The 17164-nt window shown below is 42.2% G+C and overlaps 1 protein-coding gene across 2 annotated transcripts in view; it reads left to right on the top strand.

Moving 5' to 3' along the window:
- Positions 1-17164, top strand: part of LOC145353127 (uridine phosphorylase 1-like) — a 67750-nt gene that overhangs the window by 34493 nt on the left and 16093 nt on the right. For both annotated transcript variants that reach the window (XM_080203523.1, XM_080203534.1), the window contains exons 6-7: positions 7251-7365; positions 11014-11223. In XM_080203523.1, coding sequence (XP_080059649.1) covers positions 7251-7365; positions 11014-11223 — 325 coding nt within the window. The remainder of the gene's footprint in view (positions 1-7250; positions 7366-11013; positions 11224-17164) is intronic.

The raw sequence follows: 17164 nt of genomic DNA, 5'->3' as shown, positions 1-17164 counted from the left end.
TGTCCCACTGATCATCATGTGGATGTGCCGGCATTGGACTGGGATAAACACAGTAAAAAGTCCAACAACACCAGGTTTTAGTCCAACCGATTTATTTGCGTTTACTATCAAATAAATCGGTTGGACTAAATAAATAAATCGGTTGTCAGACTTTTTACTCCACTGATCATCTTCAGAGTGGCAGCAGGGCCACCCTCCCTCCTGCACCAATCACCTGCAGGGGGTTTCCCTCCCTACCTAATCAACCCGTTACCCTGTAGACCCTTCCCCTGGCCTGGTCAAGCCCCCTCAAGCCCTGATACTGCCTAAGGAGCACCCCTGATTGCCTTCGACCTCCCAGTGGGCCTCAGTGGCCTCTGGTTCTATTGGTGAGACCATCACAAATGGTCCATGTTACTAGGGACCAGCTGTGATTCTCACCTGAGAGAACATCTCCCATTGAGGCCTCATAGGAAGTGAGCCCAAACGATAGCGTCCCGTGCTCACCAATTCCATTTAAATCACATGCAAATTGAATTTAAATAATTTATTCAGCCTCTTGCTGGAAATGGGCAGGAGGTTGGTTACATCAGCTATCCAGTAAGATCACAAAAGATGAGAAATCAGGTGTGAACCTGATTCCTCAGCTCTCTGACGATCTTACTGGCTTACCTCACCCATTGGCCGGTGGCACATAATGGTAAGATCACTCCTAGAATCTGAGAGGAGTTACTTTTCCAATCACAGATTCTGGGACTGATCTTACCAAAGAATTTCTAAGTTTACGATGGGTGGGAAAATGGGAGAGTTTCTCTCCTTTTTTATAGGCGAGTTCAAATCCATAATTTTATGCACTTAGTGCATGAAAAAAATGAGCTAAAGCTTTTGTTGCATGTAGGGAAAGGGGCGGAGCTTAAATTGCCAGCCAGCCCCTGTTCTAGCAGCAGAAGGTGCTTTTGCGCATATGTAGACCTCTGTGGCTGCACATGTGCAATGGCAACCAGTACAGACCTGACAAGTCTGAGAGAGAGGTCTGTCAGGCCTCTGCTGCGACAGCCAGCCTCAACCCAGCATCCTGACCATCTGGAAATATTGCCTCCGCTATCCAGACTAATCGCATTCTACTTTCCCCTACACCGATTGCAATGCAGAGTCACAGTGGGGGACTCCCTCCCTCCCTCCCCCCATGATCATGGTGCAGAGTTGCAGCAGCCTTCACTCCCTAGCTGATCAGCCTGCCCCCGTAGGTTATGCCCCCTCAGGTGTCGCCCCCTGGGCAATGCCAGACTGCAAGGCTTGCACTGCCAGACCCTTACCTTTGACTTTCTGGGCCAGGGTGGGGGGAGAACCTCAATGGTCTCCAGTTCTATCAGCGAGGCCATTACTATTGGTCCCTGTTTGTGAGCAACATACATGATCGCCACTGGAAAGACCCTCTCCAGATGAGCCCACAAAGACAAGTGAGCCTCAATGATAGCATCACAGGCTCAATAAATCAATGCTAGATGCGTTCAAATTTGATTTAATTAATTTATTCAGCCTCTTGCTGAAAATGGGCGGGAGGCTGAATGTACCAGATATCTGGTGCCAGTAAGATTGTGAGAAGTGAGACATCAGGCACAAAGTGGTAAAATCACCCCCGCTGTGTCTCTGATCCTCACTACTCTTGCTCCCCCAATCACAGGTGTGCCCACCCTTGCTGCTCCTCAAGACAGAGTCTGGAATTTTGTTACAATTTACACCGGTGGGATTTTTCCATCCAGCTGCAGTGAATGGAGATTTGGCTGGCCACCAAATTCTCTGAACCTCACTGCAGCGGGAACGTGGCATGAACGGCTGGGAAGATCATGTCCAGAGTCTATGATTGGAGGAGCAGCAAGGAGAAATGGAACAGGAGATTCTGTGACGAGGAGCAGAGGAGTTAAGTGATTAATTACAATGTCCTATGTCTATGAAGCCAATGGAATAGAGTTTATTTGATATGATACCTGAGAAAATGCTTGGCATTTTTAGTTCAGATTTTCAATTAGAAACTCCTGTCCTCAATCCTCTACTGAACTTGAATCATTCAAGGTCAATTATGTTAGTTTGGGTTCTTCCCAAAATCTGACTCAATTTCCTAAATTGGTATTTATGAAATGGATCATTGGAATATTGGAATAGTAGCATACGTGTCATGGAGTAAAATCCCAAGAATGTGGCTAATTTTTAATATGGGTACAAAGAACTACAATGAATGTTCCTTTTGTCTTTCCAATTTATATCTATTAAAGTGCAGGTGATTATTTGCTTTGATAATAAATAATTGTTAATTAACATTACCTAATGTTTAGCTTCATGCTGCAGAATTAATTTGCATGTATCCCCCTTGTTGCACAGTTGGACCTTTGGAAATTGATATATCAACATGTTTGCCAGCAATACAAGTGTTAAGGGGAAAGAAACTTAAAATTGGCAGAATAAGACCAAATAATGCTGTGGTGTGCTTGTAATTCATTTTTCAAAGGGCGATATACATTCCCAATAAGCTACCTCGTGTCAAGTAACTAGAATTTTCATTTTTTGGAAACGGAGCAGGGGAGATTAATTTATTATAAACTAACAAAACATTTTATTTAATAAAAATGTGTGTATGTGTGCATATACAATTTTTGGTATTTGTGTCATCTATCTAAAGATGAAAACCTTATAAAGAGCCCCATATCTAAGGAAGGATGTGCTGGCTTTGGAAAGGGTCCAGAGGAGGTTCACAAGAATGATCCCTGGAATGAAGAGCTTATTGTATGAGAAATGGTTGAGGACTCTGGGTCTGTACTCGGAGTTTAGAAGGATGAGGGTGGATCTTATTGAAACTTACAGGATACTGCGAGACTGGATAGAGTGGATGTGGAGAGGATGTTTCCACTAGCAGCGAAAACTAGAACCAGAGAGCACAACCTCAGACTAAAGGGATGATCCTTTAAAACAGAGATGAGGAATTTCTTCAGCCAGAGAGTGGTGAAGCTATTGAATTCTTTGCTGCAGAAAGCTGTGGAGGCCAGGTCATTGAGTGTCTTTAAGACAGATAAATAGATTCTTGATTAATAAGGGGATCAGGGATTCTGGGGAAAAGGCAGGAGAATAAGGATGAGAAAAATATTAGCCATGATTGAATGGCAGAGCAGACTGGATGGGTGGAGTGGCCTAATTCTGCTCCTATGTCTCACCAACACAAATAGAGAAGATAATGTTGCTTCATGACTGCATCAGCTAACAATGGAGTTCATGAAGAAGGAAACTCTTGAAAACCAAAAGATAACTCCCAAAAATGAAAAAATACCGAGAAAGTTCACACTTAGCCCTCAAAGAAAACCTGATTTGATCCCTGCTTTGTGGGTGATCATTGATGCCAAGTTTTGGAACTAAACAATTTTGGTCTAAACTGCACATATCGTAAATGACTTCTAAGTTAGAGGTAGTTAACAGAATGGAACAGATCCAGCGCTCAAGACTGGGCATCCATGAGCCCATCAGCAGCAATAGAATTGTACTCAACTACAATCTGTAATCTCATGGTTTGGCATATACCCAACTCTCCCGTTACCACCAAGCCAGTAAATCAACACTAGCTCAATAAAGAGTGCAGGAGGACATGCCAGCTGCTGCACCAGGCATACCTAAAAATGAGGTATCAACCTGATGAAGCTACAACGCAGGACTACTTGCGTGCCAAACAGCATAAGCAGCTAGTGATAGACAGACCTAAGCAACATCACAACCAACAGATCAGAACTAAGCTTTGCAATCATGCCACATCCAGCCGTGAATGGTGGTGGATAGTTAAACAACCCATTGAAGGAGGAAGTTTCACAAATATTCCCATCTTCAATGATGTGGGAGTTCAGCACATCAGTGCAAGAGATGAGGTTGAAACATTTGTAGCAATCTTCAGCCAGAAGAACCAAGTTGATGACCCATCGTACCTCCTGCAGACGTCTCCAGCATTTCAAATACTAGTTTTCATCCAATTCAATTCACTCCACATGATATCAAAAAAAATGGCTAAAGGCACTGGATACTGCCAATGACAATATTCCGACAATTGTAGTGAAGACTTGTGCTCCAGAACTTGTCACGCTCCTAACCAAGCTGTTCCAGTGCAGCTACAACATTGGGGCATCTACCAGCAATGTGGAAAATTGCTGAGGTATATCCTGTATACAAAAAGCAGGACAGATCCAGCCTGGTCAATTATCGCTCCCTGCTCTTGATCATCAGTAAAGTGACGAAAGGGGTCACCAACCATGTAATCAAGTGGCACTTGCTTAACCTGCTCACTGGCTGCTCAGTTTGGGTTCCATTGTAGCCACTAAGCTTCTTTGTTCAAACATGGTTAAAAGAGCTGAACTTTGGAAGTCAGGTGAGAGTGACGATTCTTGCTAGCAAAGCCACATTTGACTGGATGTGACATCAAGGAGCCCTAGCAAAACTGGAGTCAATGGGAATCAGCGGGAAAGCTCTCATATCGAGTGCAAAGGAAGATTGTTGTAGTTATTGGATGTTAATCATCTCAGCTCTAGGACATCACTGCAGAAGTTCCTTAGAAGAGTGTCTGGGTCCAATCACCATCAGTTGTTTCATCAATGGCCTTCCTTCCATCATAAGGTCAGAAGGGGACATACTTGCTGATGATTGCACAATGTTCACCATTTGCGATACTGAAGCAGTTCATGTTCAAATGCAACAAGACCAGGCTTGCGGACAAGTGCCAAGTGACATTTGCACTACACGAGTGCCAGGCAATGACCATCTCCAACAAGAGAGAATCTAACCATTTCTCATTGATATTCAATTGCATTAGCATCACCGAATCCCCCAGCAATCAACATCTGGGGGATTGACCAGAAACTGAATCGCATCAGCCTTGTGAAAACTGCGCTAAAAGTAAAGGTCAAAGGGTTGGAAACCTGTGGTGATTCCTAATTCCCCAAAGCCTGTCTACAATTTACAACACAAGTCAGGAACGTGATAGAATACTTTCGCCTGGTCTGAATGAGTGCAGATCCAACAACTCTTGACACCATCCTAGGACAAAGCAGCCTGCTTGATTGTTTGTGGAAGGGATAAGAACATAAGAAGTAGGAGCAGGAGTAGGCCTTCTAGTCCTTCGAGCCTGCCCCGCCATTCAATAAGATCATGGCTGATCTGAAGTGGCTCAGTTCCACTTTCCCACTTTCTCCCCATAACCCTTAATTCCCTTGCCTACCAAAAACCTATCTACCCATGTCTTAAATGTATTTAGCGAAGTAGCCTCCACCACTTCAATGGGCAGAGAATTCCAGAGATTCACCACCCTTTGAGTGAAGAAGTTCCTCCTCAACTCCGTTCTAAACTGACCCCCCCCCCCTTATCTTGAGGCTGTGCCCTCTAGTCCTGCTGTCCTTTCTAAGCAGGAAGAATCTCTCTACCTCTACCCTATCCATCCCCTTCATTGTCTTATACGTTTCTATAAGATCCCCCCTCATCCTTCTAAACTCCAACGAGTACAAATCCAGTCTATTTAGTCTCTATGCCATTCTCTATGCCATTCACTCCTTCTACTATTGATGCATTGAGGCAGCCATCTATAAGATGCACTGCAGGAACTCACCAAATCTCCTTAGCAGAACCTTACAAACCTACAACCATTACCTTCTAGAAGGACAAGGACTTATTTAAGACTTATTTAGATAGCTACATGAACAGACTGAGAATAGAGGGATTCAAAGAGATGGTCTAGTTAGGAACACATGATCAGTGCAAGCTTGGAGGGCCAAAGGGTGCTGTATTGTTCTTTGTTCTTTGATATATGAGAACATGACTACCTGGAAGTTTGAAGGACATGCTAATTAGGTGCATTGGCCGTGCTAAATTCTCCCTCGGTTACCAAATAAGTGCTGGAATGGGGACTAGGTGATTTTCACTGCAACTTCATTGCAGTGTTAATGTAAGCTTACTTGTGACACTAATAAATAAACTTTAACTTCTCCCCTCCAAGCCACTCACCATCCTGAATTGAAAATATATCACTTTTCCTTCACTGTCACTGGTCACAACCTGGCACTCCCTCTGTAGTAGCACTGAGGGTGTACCTACACTACACATACTGCAGCAGTTCAAGAAGGCAGATTGCCACTCACTTCTCAAGGTCAATTATTAGGGATGGTAAATGAATGCCAGCCTAACTGGCAAAACCCATATCCCTTGAATGAATATGAAAAATGTTTCCATTAAAGTTAGCAGTTGGCAATGGGAGTGGAACAAGTGGTTGGAGGGTAGATGTGGGGATTGATGTGGGTACGGTTTATCAAATAGCTGATGAAGAATCTTTGGAAAACTTGCTGGAAAGCTGCTAATAGTTCACATCTACCATGAATGTGTGGAATAAAGGTAAGAAACTACTGATAAAGCTCTGGGACCTTCAACTTGTAAACCTAATGTTGTGTAGTTGGTGTCATGTCCATGGTGTTGACAGGATGTTGGTGGCAACCTATTCATAGATGTTAGGGTTAGCTATGCTGCCTCCATACAACATGAGAGAATTCCCGATGCATGTTGTCTGACAAGTGTTAGTTTGTGGTTGATGACCAATTGTTGGGAAGAGATGAACAGAGTTTCCTTGAAATCGAAATGACTCAATGTGCTGGGCAGTTAGGACATAGTCAACCCTACATGGCAGACTAAGTTCCCAGATACCCAGGTCCAGCAGACTTAGAGCATTTCATAACACTGTTAACAAATACCAACCAGCCTAATTCAATATTGGGAGCTTGGAATTGATGCTACTCCATTTCAGGTAGTATTGAAAGCCAACAAGCAGCAGGAAAGCTCCCAGTGTGATGTGCAGGTAAGCTGCATTGCCTTGGCTGATTAAAAGCTGGCGGTATCTATTTGTGTACTTTGGCAACTACCAAGTTTTAGACTCTCCAATGTGTGCCAAGTTTTCAGTGCTTAGTTAAGTGCAAGTTGCCCCTGTGGGGAGAGTTGTCCACACTGAGTGGGGATTTCTCAGTAATTTGACTGGTGGTTTATTTGGTGATGGGCTATCCTGTTTTTCAGACACCCAGCTGACCAGTACAAAAACTTGTCTTTTCAGTGATGCTTTTAGTCTCTTCCCGCCCTGTTCCTGCTGCTGCTAAATATCCATTTAAATTTATTTCGAGACATTTACTATATTAAAGGCACTGGGGGCTTTAATTTGAGAAAATACAAAGAAAATGTACATAACAATCTAAATTTCTGTTTTGTTTCAGCATGGCATGGGGATTCCCTCAATCTCAATCATGTTGCATGAGCTCATCAAATTGCTCTGTCATGCCAAGTGCACTGATGTTGTTGCCTTTCGTATTGGCACCTCAGGTGGAATAGGTACAGTATCCTGACTAAAGAAAAAGGTTATCGAATCAGACAGGCTAGATAACCAAGCAATTTCTTAATGCAAAACTCAAGTAAGAAAGTGAAATAAGCCATACTAGACAGTGATATTCAAACAGCTGCTGAAAGTTAAATCACTGAGAGTATGGAGTTGCAAAGTCAAAAAAAAAATCAGGGAAAACTTACCATGATTTGTCAAAGTATCCATTCCAGCAAGAGAACCAGTGTGGAGCTCTCCGGCTCCACTGGTTTATTTTCTCCTGGAATATTCACACTGACAGCTAAACAAAAAGTGGATTGAGGTTTGCACCATCACTCTGATGGAGTGGTCGGGGGTGGGTGGGGGTGGGGGGGGGGGTGTACTTTAGAGCCAGCAAAGCCAGCTGCATAGAGATTTTTACTAACAGAAAGTTAACAACAACCCCCAACTCCCATCATACTCCAATGATCACCACCAACCTCCCCATCCCATCCAAGATCATTGCTGGCATTCCACCCCCCCACCCCACCCCAAACCCCCACCAATGCCCCGGCAGTTCTAACTTGTGCCAGGGGTGAACTGCCAGGCCACTGCTTGATTGTGTCCCTCTCCCCCAGGAGCTATATTTACACTCCATCCTGGGAGGGATCCCCTTGACAAGTTAATGTTTTAAAAATTCTGTTGAGAACCTCACTGACATAAGTATTATGGGCCTGAACCTGATTACTAGTGAGGGCTAATGAAAATTGGAAAGCATGGTCATACCAGAGTGAACCGTGCTTTTTGAATCTCACGGGATTTTGACTCCACTCTGCTGATCCCAGTGTGAGGTCAAAATCCCCCCCAAAGATTTAATACTGATCTCTTGAGTTTGCCCCTCATTTAAAGCAGCTGTCAGCTCTCTTAACATGATGATTCTTGGCTGGAGAGAGCAGAATCTGGTGGTACTTTGTGCTTCAGGCATATCTGTCAATGAATGGCTAAACCAGCATAAATATTCCAGTCTGTGTCCTTTGGACATAAAGGAGATGAGGCACATGCAGGGAAAATGACCAGGATAGAAAAGTAATTGATTTAGTGGGTAAAGGAGCAAGTGAGGCAATATTTCTAAGCAGATTTGTAGTTTCAGAATTGCTATAGTGAATAAAGGCTAGATAGTTTGGAATTTGAAGGGGTTGATGTAATTCAGGGGTGTGTTTTTTCTAGGGCTGGCAGAAGAAAGCGGGGCTGGGAAGGGAAAAAGAGGGGACATGAATGGAGAGATGAGTGAGAAGGTGATCAAAGATGGGCTTCTTATAACTTAACATGGTGGAAGGATAACAATGGGAAGATCAAGAGGGAATTTGCACATAAGTCATTCAAGTTGGAAGGACAGGTTGAGAGCACAGTTAACAAAGCATACTGTATGTCAGGCTCTATTAATAGGGACATAGAGTGCCAGACAAGCAAGTTTTGCGAAATCTGTGTAAGACACTGGTTCAGCTTCAGCTAGAGTATTGTGTCCAGTTCCAGGCATCACACTTTTGGGAAGATGTGAAAGCATGAGAGGGAGTGCAGAAAAGATTCATAGAAGAGATTCCAGGGATGAGGAACTTCATTATGTAGATAGATTGGAGAAGTTGGGATTGTTTTCCTTGGAGAAAAGTTTGAGAGGAGATTTGAAAGAGATACTTAAAATCATGAGGGGCCTGGACAGAGATCATAGGAAAAAAAATTGTTCCCCCTGTTGGAAGGATTAAGAATGAGAGGGTAATTTAAGGTAATTGTCACAGGAAGCAATAGCGACATGAGAAAAGATTTTTTACACAGTGAGTGGTTAAGAACTGGAAAGTGTTGCCTGAGGGTGTGGTGGAGGTAGGCTTAATCAAGGCATTGAAGAGGGAATTGGATTATTATCTGAAAAGGAGTAGCACACAGGCTTACAGGGAGAAGGTGGAGGGAATGGTATGCAGTATATCGCTTATTTGGAGAGCCAGGCAGACACGATGAGCCAAATAGCCTCCTCCTGTTGTTCCCATGAAAAGGAAGCAGAATGTTCTCACTATGAACATTGACCATAACCTCAGTGCTAATGGACTGTCACAAACCATTGCAGAAACCATAAATACTTCTAAAAGAGATTTGAATGATGGTTTGAAAAGGAGGAATATGAAAAGGCATGGTGAGCAAATATGAGATTGAGATTAAAGGTGACGAAAAACATCAGTGCAAACTTGATGAATTGGCTAGGCTGTTTTATGCTGTAATCCTCCATGGTTCTGTGTACAGATCCTAGACATACATTCATATCTAGCATTGTCATGACGATCTCTCACTAGCTTGAATTTTATAGACTTATGTTTTTTGTTCTTTCTTGTCACTCTTCCTACATCTAAAATGTCAACATCACATTTTTGATAAGAAATGGATTTCAAATCATGTCACTTGACGTCTGTACTGATTAAATCTGTCTGGTTTTGGGATGCAGTAATGCTCCTTTAGTACAGACCTGTGATGGATTCTGAATTAAAATTGTGCATGTCTGCTTAGAATAATGAACTATTCAGATCACTGCATTCCCGAGCATGAATCACTTATCCATATGATAAAAGCTAATCTTATATTCACTGTATAAATGTGGAACAGCAGATATAGGGGGCAATGAGTCCATAAAACAACCAGATAATCACCTGCACTTTTGACTATATATACAAGCAGATCTGAGAAAAGGAATAAAGAGTGCTTGAGTAATGAATACTGGATAACACTTTTTAAAAACATCAAGAGTGAAAGGGTAGTTAAAAGAATAGGAATGATGGGGGTGATTCAGAACTAAAAGGGTCATCTTTTTGTGGTAGTGTCAAATGTGACTAAGGCTCTAAATGATTTCAGCACTTTTAACAAATGAGGATGCTGCTAATGGCACAGTAAAGAAGAAAGAAAGTAGAGAGATTGCATGAGGCAAAGTAGTTCAAGAAGAGGTACTAAAAAAGCTGGCAGTATTCTAAGTGGAAAAGTCACCCTGTCCAGAGGGGTACAGCCTGGTTTACCGAGTGGAAATAGAGAAACTGGCCATGATCTTTCAATCCTGCTGAGAAACAAGGGTGGTATCAGAGGTCTGGAACAGCTCAAATGCTGTATCCTTGTTCAACAAAAAAAAAAGTAAGACAGATAAACCCAGTAGCAATAGACTAGTTAGCCTAGGATCGACAATGGAGAAAGATACTGTTATCCACAACAACATTTCTCATCACTTTGAAAAGCACGGGTTAGTAAATGACAACCAGCATAGATGTCTTAAATGCAAATTGGATCTGACAAACTTGATTGAGTACTTTGACGAAGTAATGGAAATAGTTGATGAGGGAATTTTGGTTGATATTTATGTTGACTTTCAAAATACATTTGATAAAATAGCACATAGTGGTCCTGTTAGTATAATTGAGGACCCTGTGATTGAAGGGGCAGTGGCAGTGTGGATATGAATTGGCTACCAGACTGAAAGCAGAGATTAGTGATGAATGGTAATTTTTCAGACTGGAGACGAATAGAAAGTGTATACCCCAGAGGTCAGCATTGGGACCTCTGCTTTTTTAAATATATATTAATGAAGGGAACAGTATCATTTATAAACATTGTTCATTATATTGGGCTTTGGTTTTGAGTTATCTTCTCTTTCTCAGGCTTGCAGCCAGGCACAGTTGTCATCACCAATGTCGCAGTCGATGGTTGCTTCAATCCATACTTTGAACAGAATATAATGGGGATGCTTGTGGCTTACCCCACAGTATTAAATGAATGTTTGGCTCAGGAACTAATGAAATGCAGCAAGGAAATCAACAAATTCAACACCATCATAGGCAGCACCTTGTGCACCTCTGATTTTTATGAAGGTAGGAGAACAAATGTTTAATAAAGCACCTTTGACTGTGCTACGGTTGAATTTTTTCGAAGGGGTCATCTCCAATGAGCCTCAATGACAAGGACCCATTCGTGCAAAGGAAATATGGATGCCCTTTTAATGCAAACATTTCAGACCACAGGTTCACTTGGTTTTGCCTCAGTTGAAGTACTGTGGGCCATTCTTGACACCAAACTTCAGGAGAGTAGCAAAGACCTTAAAAAGGGTTCAGAGGAGGATTGCCAGGATGTTACTGGGGTCAGGACTTCAGTTATGGAGAGAAGTTGGAAATGTTAGGACAGTTCTCTCAGGAACAGAGAAGGTTAAGAGGTGGTCTAATTTAATTCTTCCACACTGCTACGGGGTTTCAATAGGGAACTTATTCCCTCTGACAAGTAGGTCATTAATGCCTTAGAAGTGACAGGTGGAAAAGGTGGTGAAGAAAACATATGGCATGCTTGCCTTCATCGGGCGAGGCATCAAGTATAAAAGTTGGCAAATTATGTTAAAGTTGTATAAAACATTGGTTAGGCCACATTTGGAATACCTTTGTCCAATTCTGGTCACCACACTACCAGAAGGATGGAGAGGCTTTGGAGAAGGTACAGAAAGGGTTTACCAGGATGTTGCTGGGTATTAACTATGAGGGGGGGGGGAATTGAATAAACTGGGATTATTCTCTCTGAAAGACAGAGGCTGAGGGGCAACCTGATGGAAGTTTATAAAATTATGAGAGGTATAGATAGGGTGAACAGTTGGAAGCTTTTTCCCAGGGCAGAAATGGCAATTACAAGGGAGCACGAGTTCAAGATAAGCGGGGGAGGGTTCAGTGAAGATGCACGGGAGAAGTGCTTTTTACTCAGAGGGTGGTGGGGGCCTGAAATGCACTGTCAAGTGAGGTGATTGAGGCAGTTACGTTAGCCACATTTAAGACTTATCTTGATATACATATGAACAAATGGATAAGAAAGGGATATAAGCGATTGGTCTCAATAGGTAAGCATGATTGACGCAGGCTTGGGAGGGCCGAAGGGCCTGTTCCTGTGCTGTACAGTTCTTATAAAGTTATAAATTCAAAATCATTGGAATCAAAGATCCAAAGGGAGGAGTGGAGGAGATTTTTACTGATTTTATGGGATATGTAATGGGATCTGAGAAGATGCTGAAAACCAATTCCATAAATAATTTGAGAGTTGAACAGATACTTGAGGGGCTTACAAGATTATGGACAAAATGTGTGGATGTGGGATTTAACACCACTACTCAAAGAGCCAGCATGGGAATGAAGGACTGCATAATCTTTTTCCATGCTGTAGGTTTCTATGATTAAGTCACATAACTGACAAAGAAAGGTATTGTGAGCTGCTTACGTTATTCAATTTCATAAAAAATATATCATAAATATCATATGTTAATATTTTCCATCATGTTGATTTAGAGTGCTTTTGGTGGTGTTTAATTTGTTCGTAGGATGTGGATGATATTGGCAGTGCTGCATTATTCCCCAATCCCAGTTGAGCTACTACAATTGATTTTGCTCCCACAATAGTATTCAATATGGAATTTCAGGATATTGGTCCAAAGAAGATGAAGGAACAACACAATGTATCCAAGTCAGGCTGGTGTATGACTAGGAGATACTCATGGTCCCAGAACATTTCTGCCTTTCATTTGCTGGATAGGTGAAATTGTAGGAGAGGGGTGCGCAATTCAAGTACCCTTGGTGGTCTGCTGCATGATAGGTGCATGCTGTACTTATTGTGCGCTGAAGGACTGGACATCAATTCCGTAGTCAAACAAGACACTCTATCTTGGATGATGTCAAGACTCCTTAATGTGGTTCTGGCTTCATTGATCCAGGCAAGTGGCGAGTATTACTAAACAATTTGGATTTGAAGTTTGTAAATGGCTTTGACAGTTCAAGAGGTCTACAACCTATTGCAGAGTATCCACGCTTTGTCCCTGTTTTCATAGCCATGGTGTTAACATAACTGGACAGTCACTGGTGAACCCCCAAGATAAATTCTTTGGTTTTTGGTTTTGTCCTAAAAGTCACAGCTGCTGCAGAACACGGAAATGAATACAAATGAACACAGGTCTCTGTAATTGAAACATAATTTCTTCCACTTTGTGTTCTAAGCCTTTTGAGATAAACGTCAACATCTATTTACCTATTTGGTTTCTGTATCTAATAGCTTTTGGCCATTTTTATACATGGTCAGCAAAATCTCTTTGCTGCAGTTCCTTTATTTTCACTATATAGAAAATACTCTAAATTGTCTCTCCTGGACCCAAAGTGAATGGTTTCACACTTATCAACAATGAACATTTGTCAGTGTTGCCATTTAATCCATCATGATTATTGTCAAGATTCAGTATAAATTGAACACATATTTCAGAATTATAGTAACTCCAGCAGTCAGCTATTAAAGAATGGTACTTTGTTGCACAAAATAAAGTAGAGCAGAACCACAAGCCTATGGTGAACACAAGCAGGTTCCAAGCAGGAAAATACAATAATGGACCCACTCAGGGGCCTGCTTTATAAAGAGCTCAGTGTCTGAGTTCCACCAGCAAGGTAATTGCCTAAGACCAGGGAGCTCGTATTCTATGTGTTCTACAGGGAGGTCAATCCGCCTTACATGCCTGCTGGGCACCGCAGGAGCTGGGGTGTATTATAGACCCTAATAATCACCTATTAATTTAGAACCATAAAACCAATAGAACATTACAGCACAGAAACAGGCCTTTTGGCCCTTGGCTGTGCCGAACCATTTTCCTGTCTAGTCCCACTAACCTGCACCTGAACCATATCCCTCCACACCCCTCTCACCCATGTACCTGTCCAAGTTTTTCTTAAATGTTAAAAGTGAGCCTGCATTCACCACTTCATCTGGCAGCTCATTTCAAATCCCACCACTCTGTGTGAAGAACCACCCCCTAATATTTCCTTTAAATTTTTACCCCTTCACCCTTAACGCATGCCCTCTAATTTTTTCTCTCCTAACCTCAGTGGAAAAAGCCTGCTTGCATTCTCTCTGTTTATATCCGTCATAATTTTATACACCTCTTTCAAATCTCTTCTCATTCTTCTATGCTCCAGGGAATAAAGTCCTAACAGATTCAACCTTTCTCTGTAACTCAGTTTCTCAAGTCCCGGCAATATCCTTGTAAACCTTTTCTGTACTCTTTCAACCTTATTAATATCCTTCCTGTAATTAGGTGATCAAAACTGCACACAATACTCTAAATTTGGCCTCACCAATGTCTTATACAACCTCACCATAACATTCCAACTCTTATACTCAATACTCATACGCTCAATATCTAGCACTCTTTACGACCCTATCTTCCTGAAACGCCACTTTTAGGGAATTATGTATCTGCATTCCCAGATCCCTCTGTTCTACTACACTCTTCAGTGTCCTACCATTTACCTTATATGTCCTACCTTGGTTTGTCCTTCCAAAGTGCAATACCTCACACTTGTCTGCATTAAACTCCATTTGTCATTTTTCAGCCCATTTTTCCAGCTGGTCCAAATCCTCTGCAAGCTTTGAAAACCTTCCTTGCTGTCCACACCTCCAATTTTTGTATCATCAGCAAATTTGCTGATCCAATTTACCACATTATCATCCAGATCATTGATATAGATGACAAACAACAATGGACGCAGCACTGATTCCTGTGGCATACCACGAATCACAGGCCTCCACTCAGAGAAGCCATTCTCCACTACCACTGTCTGGCTTTTTCCATTGAGTTGATGTTTTAAGTCTCCTTTCAACATTGTTTCTTGTTCAGGCTGTTCCCCCTCCTTTTGGGGAGCTGCCCCCTTAATTTGTCCCCGAATTAATTTGATTTTGTATGATTAGTTGGTATGTAAAAAGTACAGGGAGGTCAATCAGTGATTTCCCCATGCAATCCCATGTGGGAGTTCTCACAAGAATGAATGCCAAATTCAGTTTGTCTTGAAAAAATATATTTTGTATGCGAAGTCATTCATTAAGAATAAGGAGGGACATCTTTTGGTGTCCAACCAAATAAACAAAATCAAATTAACTTAGGAAGAATAGGAGGGATAGTTTAAAGAAACAGTGTGAACATTTGGGATTGGAACAGTTTCTAATTGGTCTGTGAAAAACGAGGTATTAAATTTCTTGACTGCTATTCAACTCTTTTTCAATGATTCTGAAAGAATCCAACTCGTTCTCAGAAGTTAGAACTCTAACTGGTTACAAAGTTGCTTGGATTCTGGTGTGGGGAAAAGAAATGGTATTTTAATGGGGAGGTAGTGCAAGTGATTATGGTGACAGTGATGGAGACTTTATTGGAGAACTATGAAATGCAAATCAGAATTGACCAGCAGAAAATTTGAGAGCTGCTGTTGTGTCATTAGATTGTCATTCTCGAATGGAGCTGGATGGAGTAAGGATTCAGGTGGATATATTTTAAAACGTATCTGTTCGGTGGTGGGGACCACTATTGGGCTGCACAGAAACCTATTTTTTCCTGAAGTCAGCCCAGTATTAGTTGTTTATTGGCCATCCAAGCATGGTAAGAAGTCTCACAACACCAGGTTAAAGTCCAACAGGTTTATTTAGTAAAAAATCACTAGCTTTTGGAGCGCTGCTCCTTCGTCAGGTGAATGGGGAGTTCTGATCACAGTGCATATAAAGGCATACATTTAGTTTACAGAGTACTGTTTAGAATGTGAGTCTTTACAGCTAATCAAGTCTTAAAGGTGCAGACAATGTGAGTGGAGATAGCATTAAGCATAGGTTAAAGAGATGTGTATTGTCTCCAGACAGGACAGTAAGTGAGATGTTGCAAGCCCGGGCAAGTCATGGGGGTTACAAATAGTGTGACATGAATCCAAGATCCCAGTTGAGGCCATCTTCGTGTGCAGAACTTGGCTATCGGTCTCTCCTCGGTGATTCTGAGCTGTTGTATGCTGTGAAGGCCACCTTGGAGAACGTTTACCCAAAGATCAGAGGCCGAATGCTCGTGACCGCCAACAGGAAGAGAACAGTCTTGCCTGGTGATTGTCGAGCAGTGTTCATTCATCCATTGTCATAGCATCTGCATGGTCTCCCCAATGTACCGTACCGCAAGACATCCTTTCCTGTAGCGTATCAGGTAGACAACATTGGCCAAGTTGCAAGAGTATGTACCGTGTACCTGGTGGATGGTATTCTCACGTGAGATGATGGCATCCGTGTCGATGATCCGGCATGTCTTGCAGAGGTTGCTGTGGCAGGGTTGTGTGGTGTCGTGGTCACTGTTCTTCTGAAGGCTGGGTAGTTTGCTGCGGACAATGGTCTGTTTGAGGTTGTGCGGTTGTTTGAAGGCAAGAAGTGGGGATGGCCTTGGCGAGAGGTTCGTCTTCATCAATGACATGTTGAAGACTCCTGACAAGATGTCGTAGCTTCTCCACTCTGGGGAAGTACTGGACGACAAAGGGTACTCTGTCCACCGTGTCCCATGTTCCTCCTCTGAGGAGGCCAATGTGGTTTTTCGCTGTGGCGCACCAGAACTGTCGGAAATGGCGTTTGTTCCAAATAAACCTGTTGGACTTTAACCTGATGTTGAGAGACTTCTTACTGTGTTTACCGCAGTCCAACGCTGGCATCTCCACATCATGACATCCAAGCGTGCACAGAGGACCTCACAAATGTAAAAAGTCCATTATTTTAAAATGCAAATGTCCTCATGGATGTTGGAGGTATTTGAACGTCTGTATTATACTCATGATATTTGTGCACTACTTGCTGGCATGTTGGAGTTTAGAGGATGAGATATGAGTATACACTGTTGAGTTTCTGGATTTGTACCTTGTTAGGGACAGTGGAACAATGGTTGAATAGCACTTCTCTTTTTTTCCACCTCTTGATTAACTGCTGCAAGATATTTTTTAAGGAAGAAGTATTTTA

This window comes from Carcharhinus amblyrhynchos, chromosome 2 (assembly GCF_965287045.1).
Source record: "Carcharhinus amblyrhynchos chromosome 2, sCarAmb.v2.hapA, whole genome shotgun sequence".
NCBI classification, from domain to species: domain Eukaryota; kingdom Metazoa; phylum Chordata; class Chondrichthyes; order Carcharhiniformes; family Carcharhinidae; genus Carcharhinus; species Carcharhinus amblyrhynchos.
The sequence above is the reverse complement of the archived record's forward strand: the minus strand, read 5'-3'. Positions and strand labels throughout refer to the sequence as shown.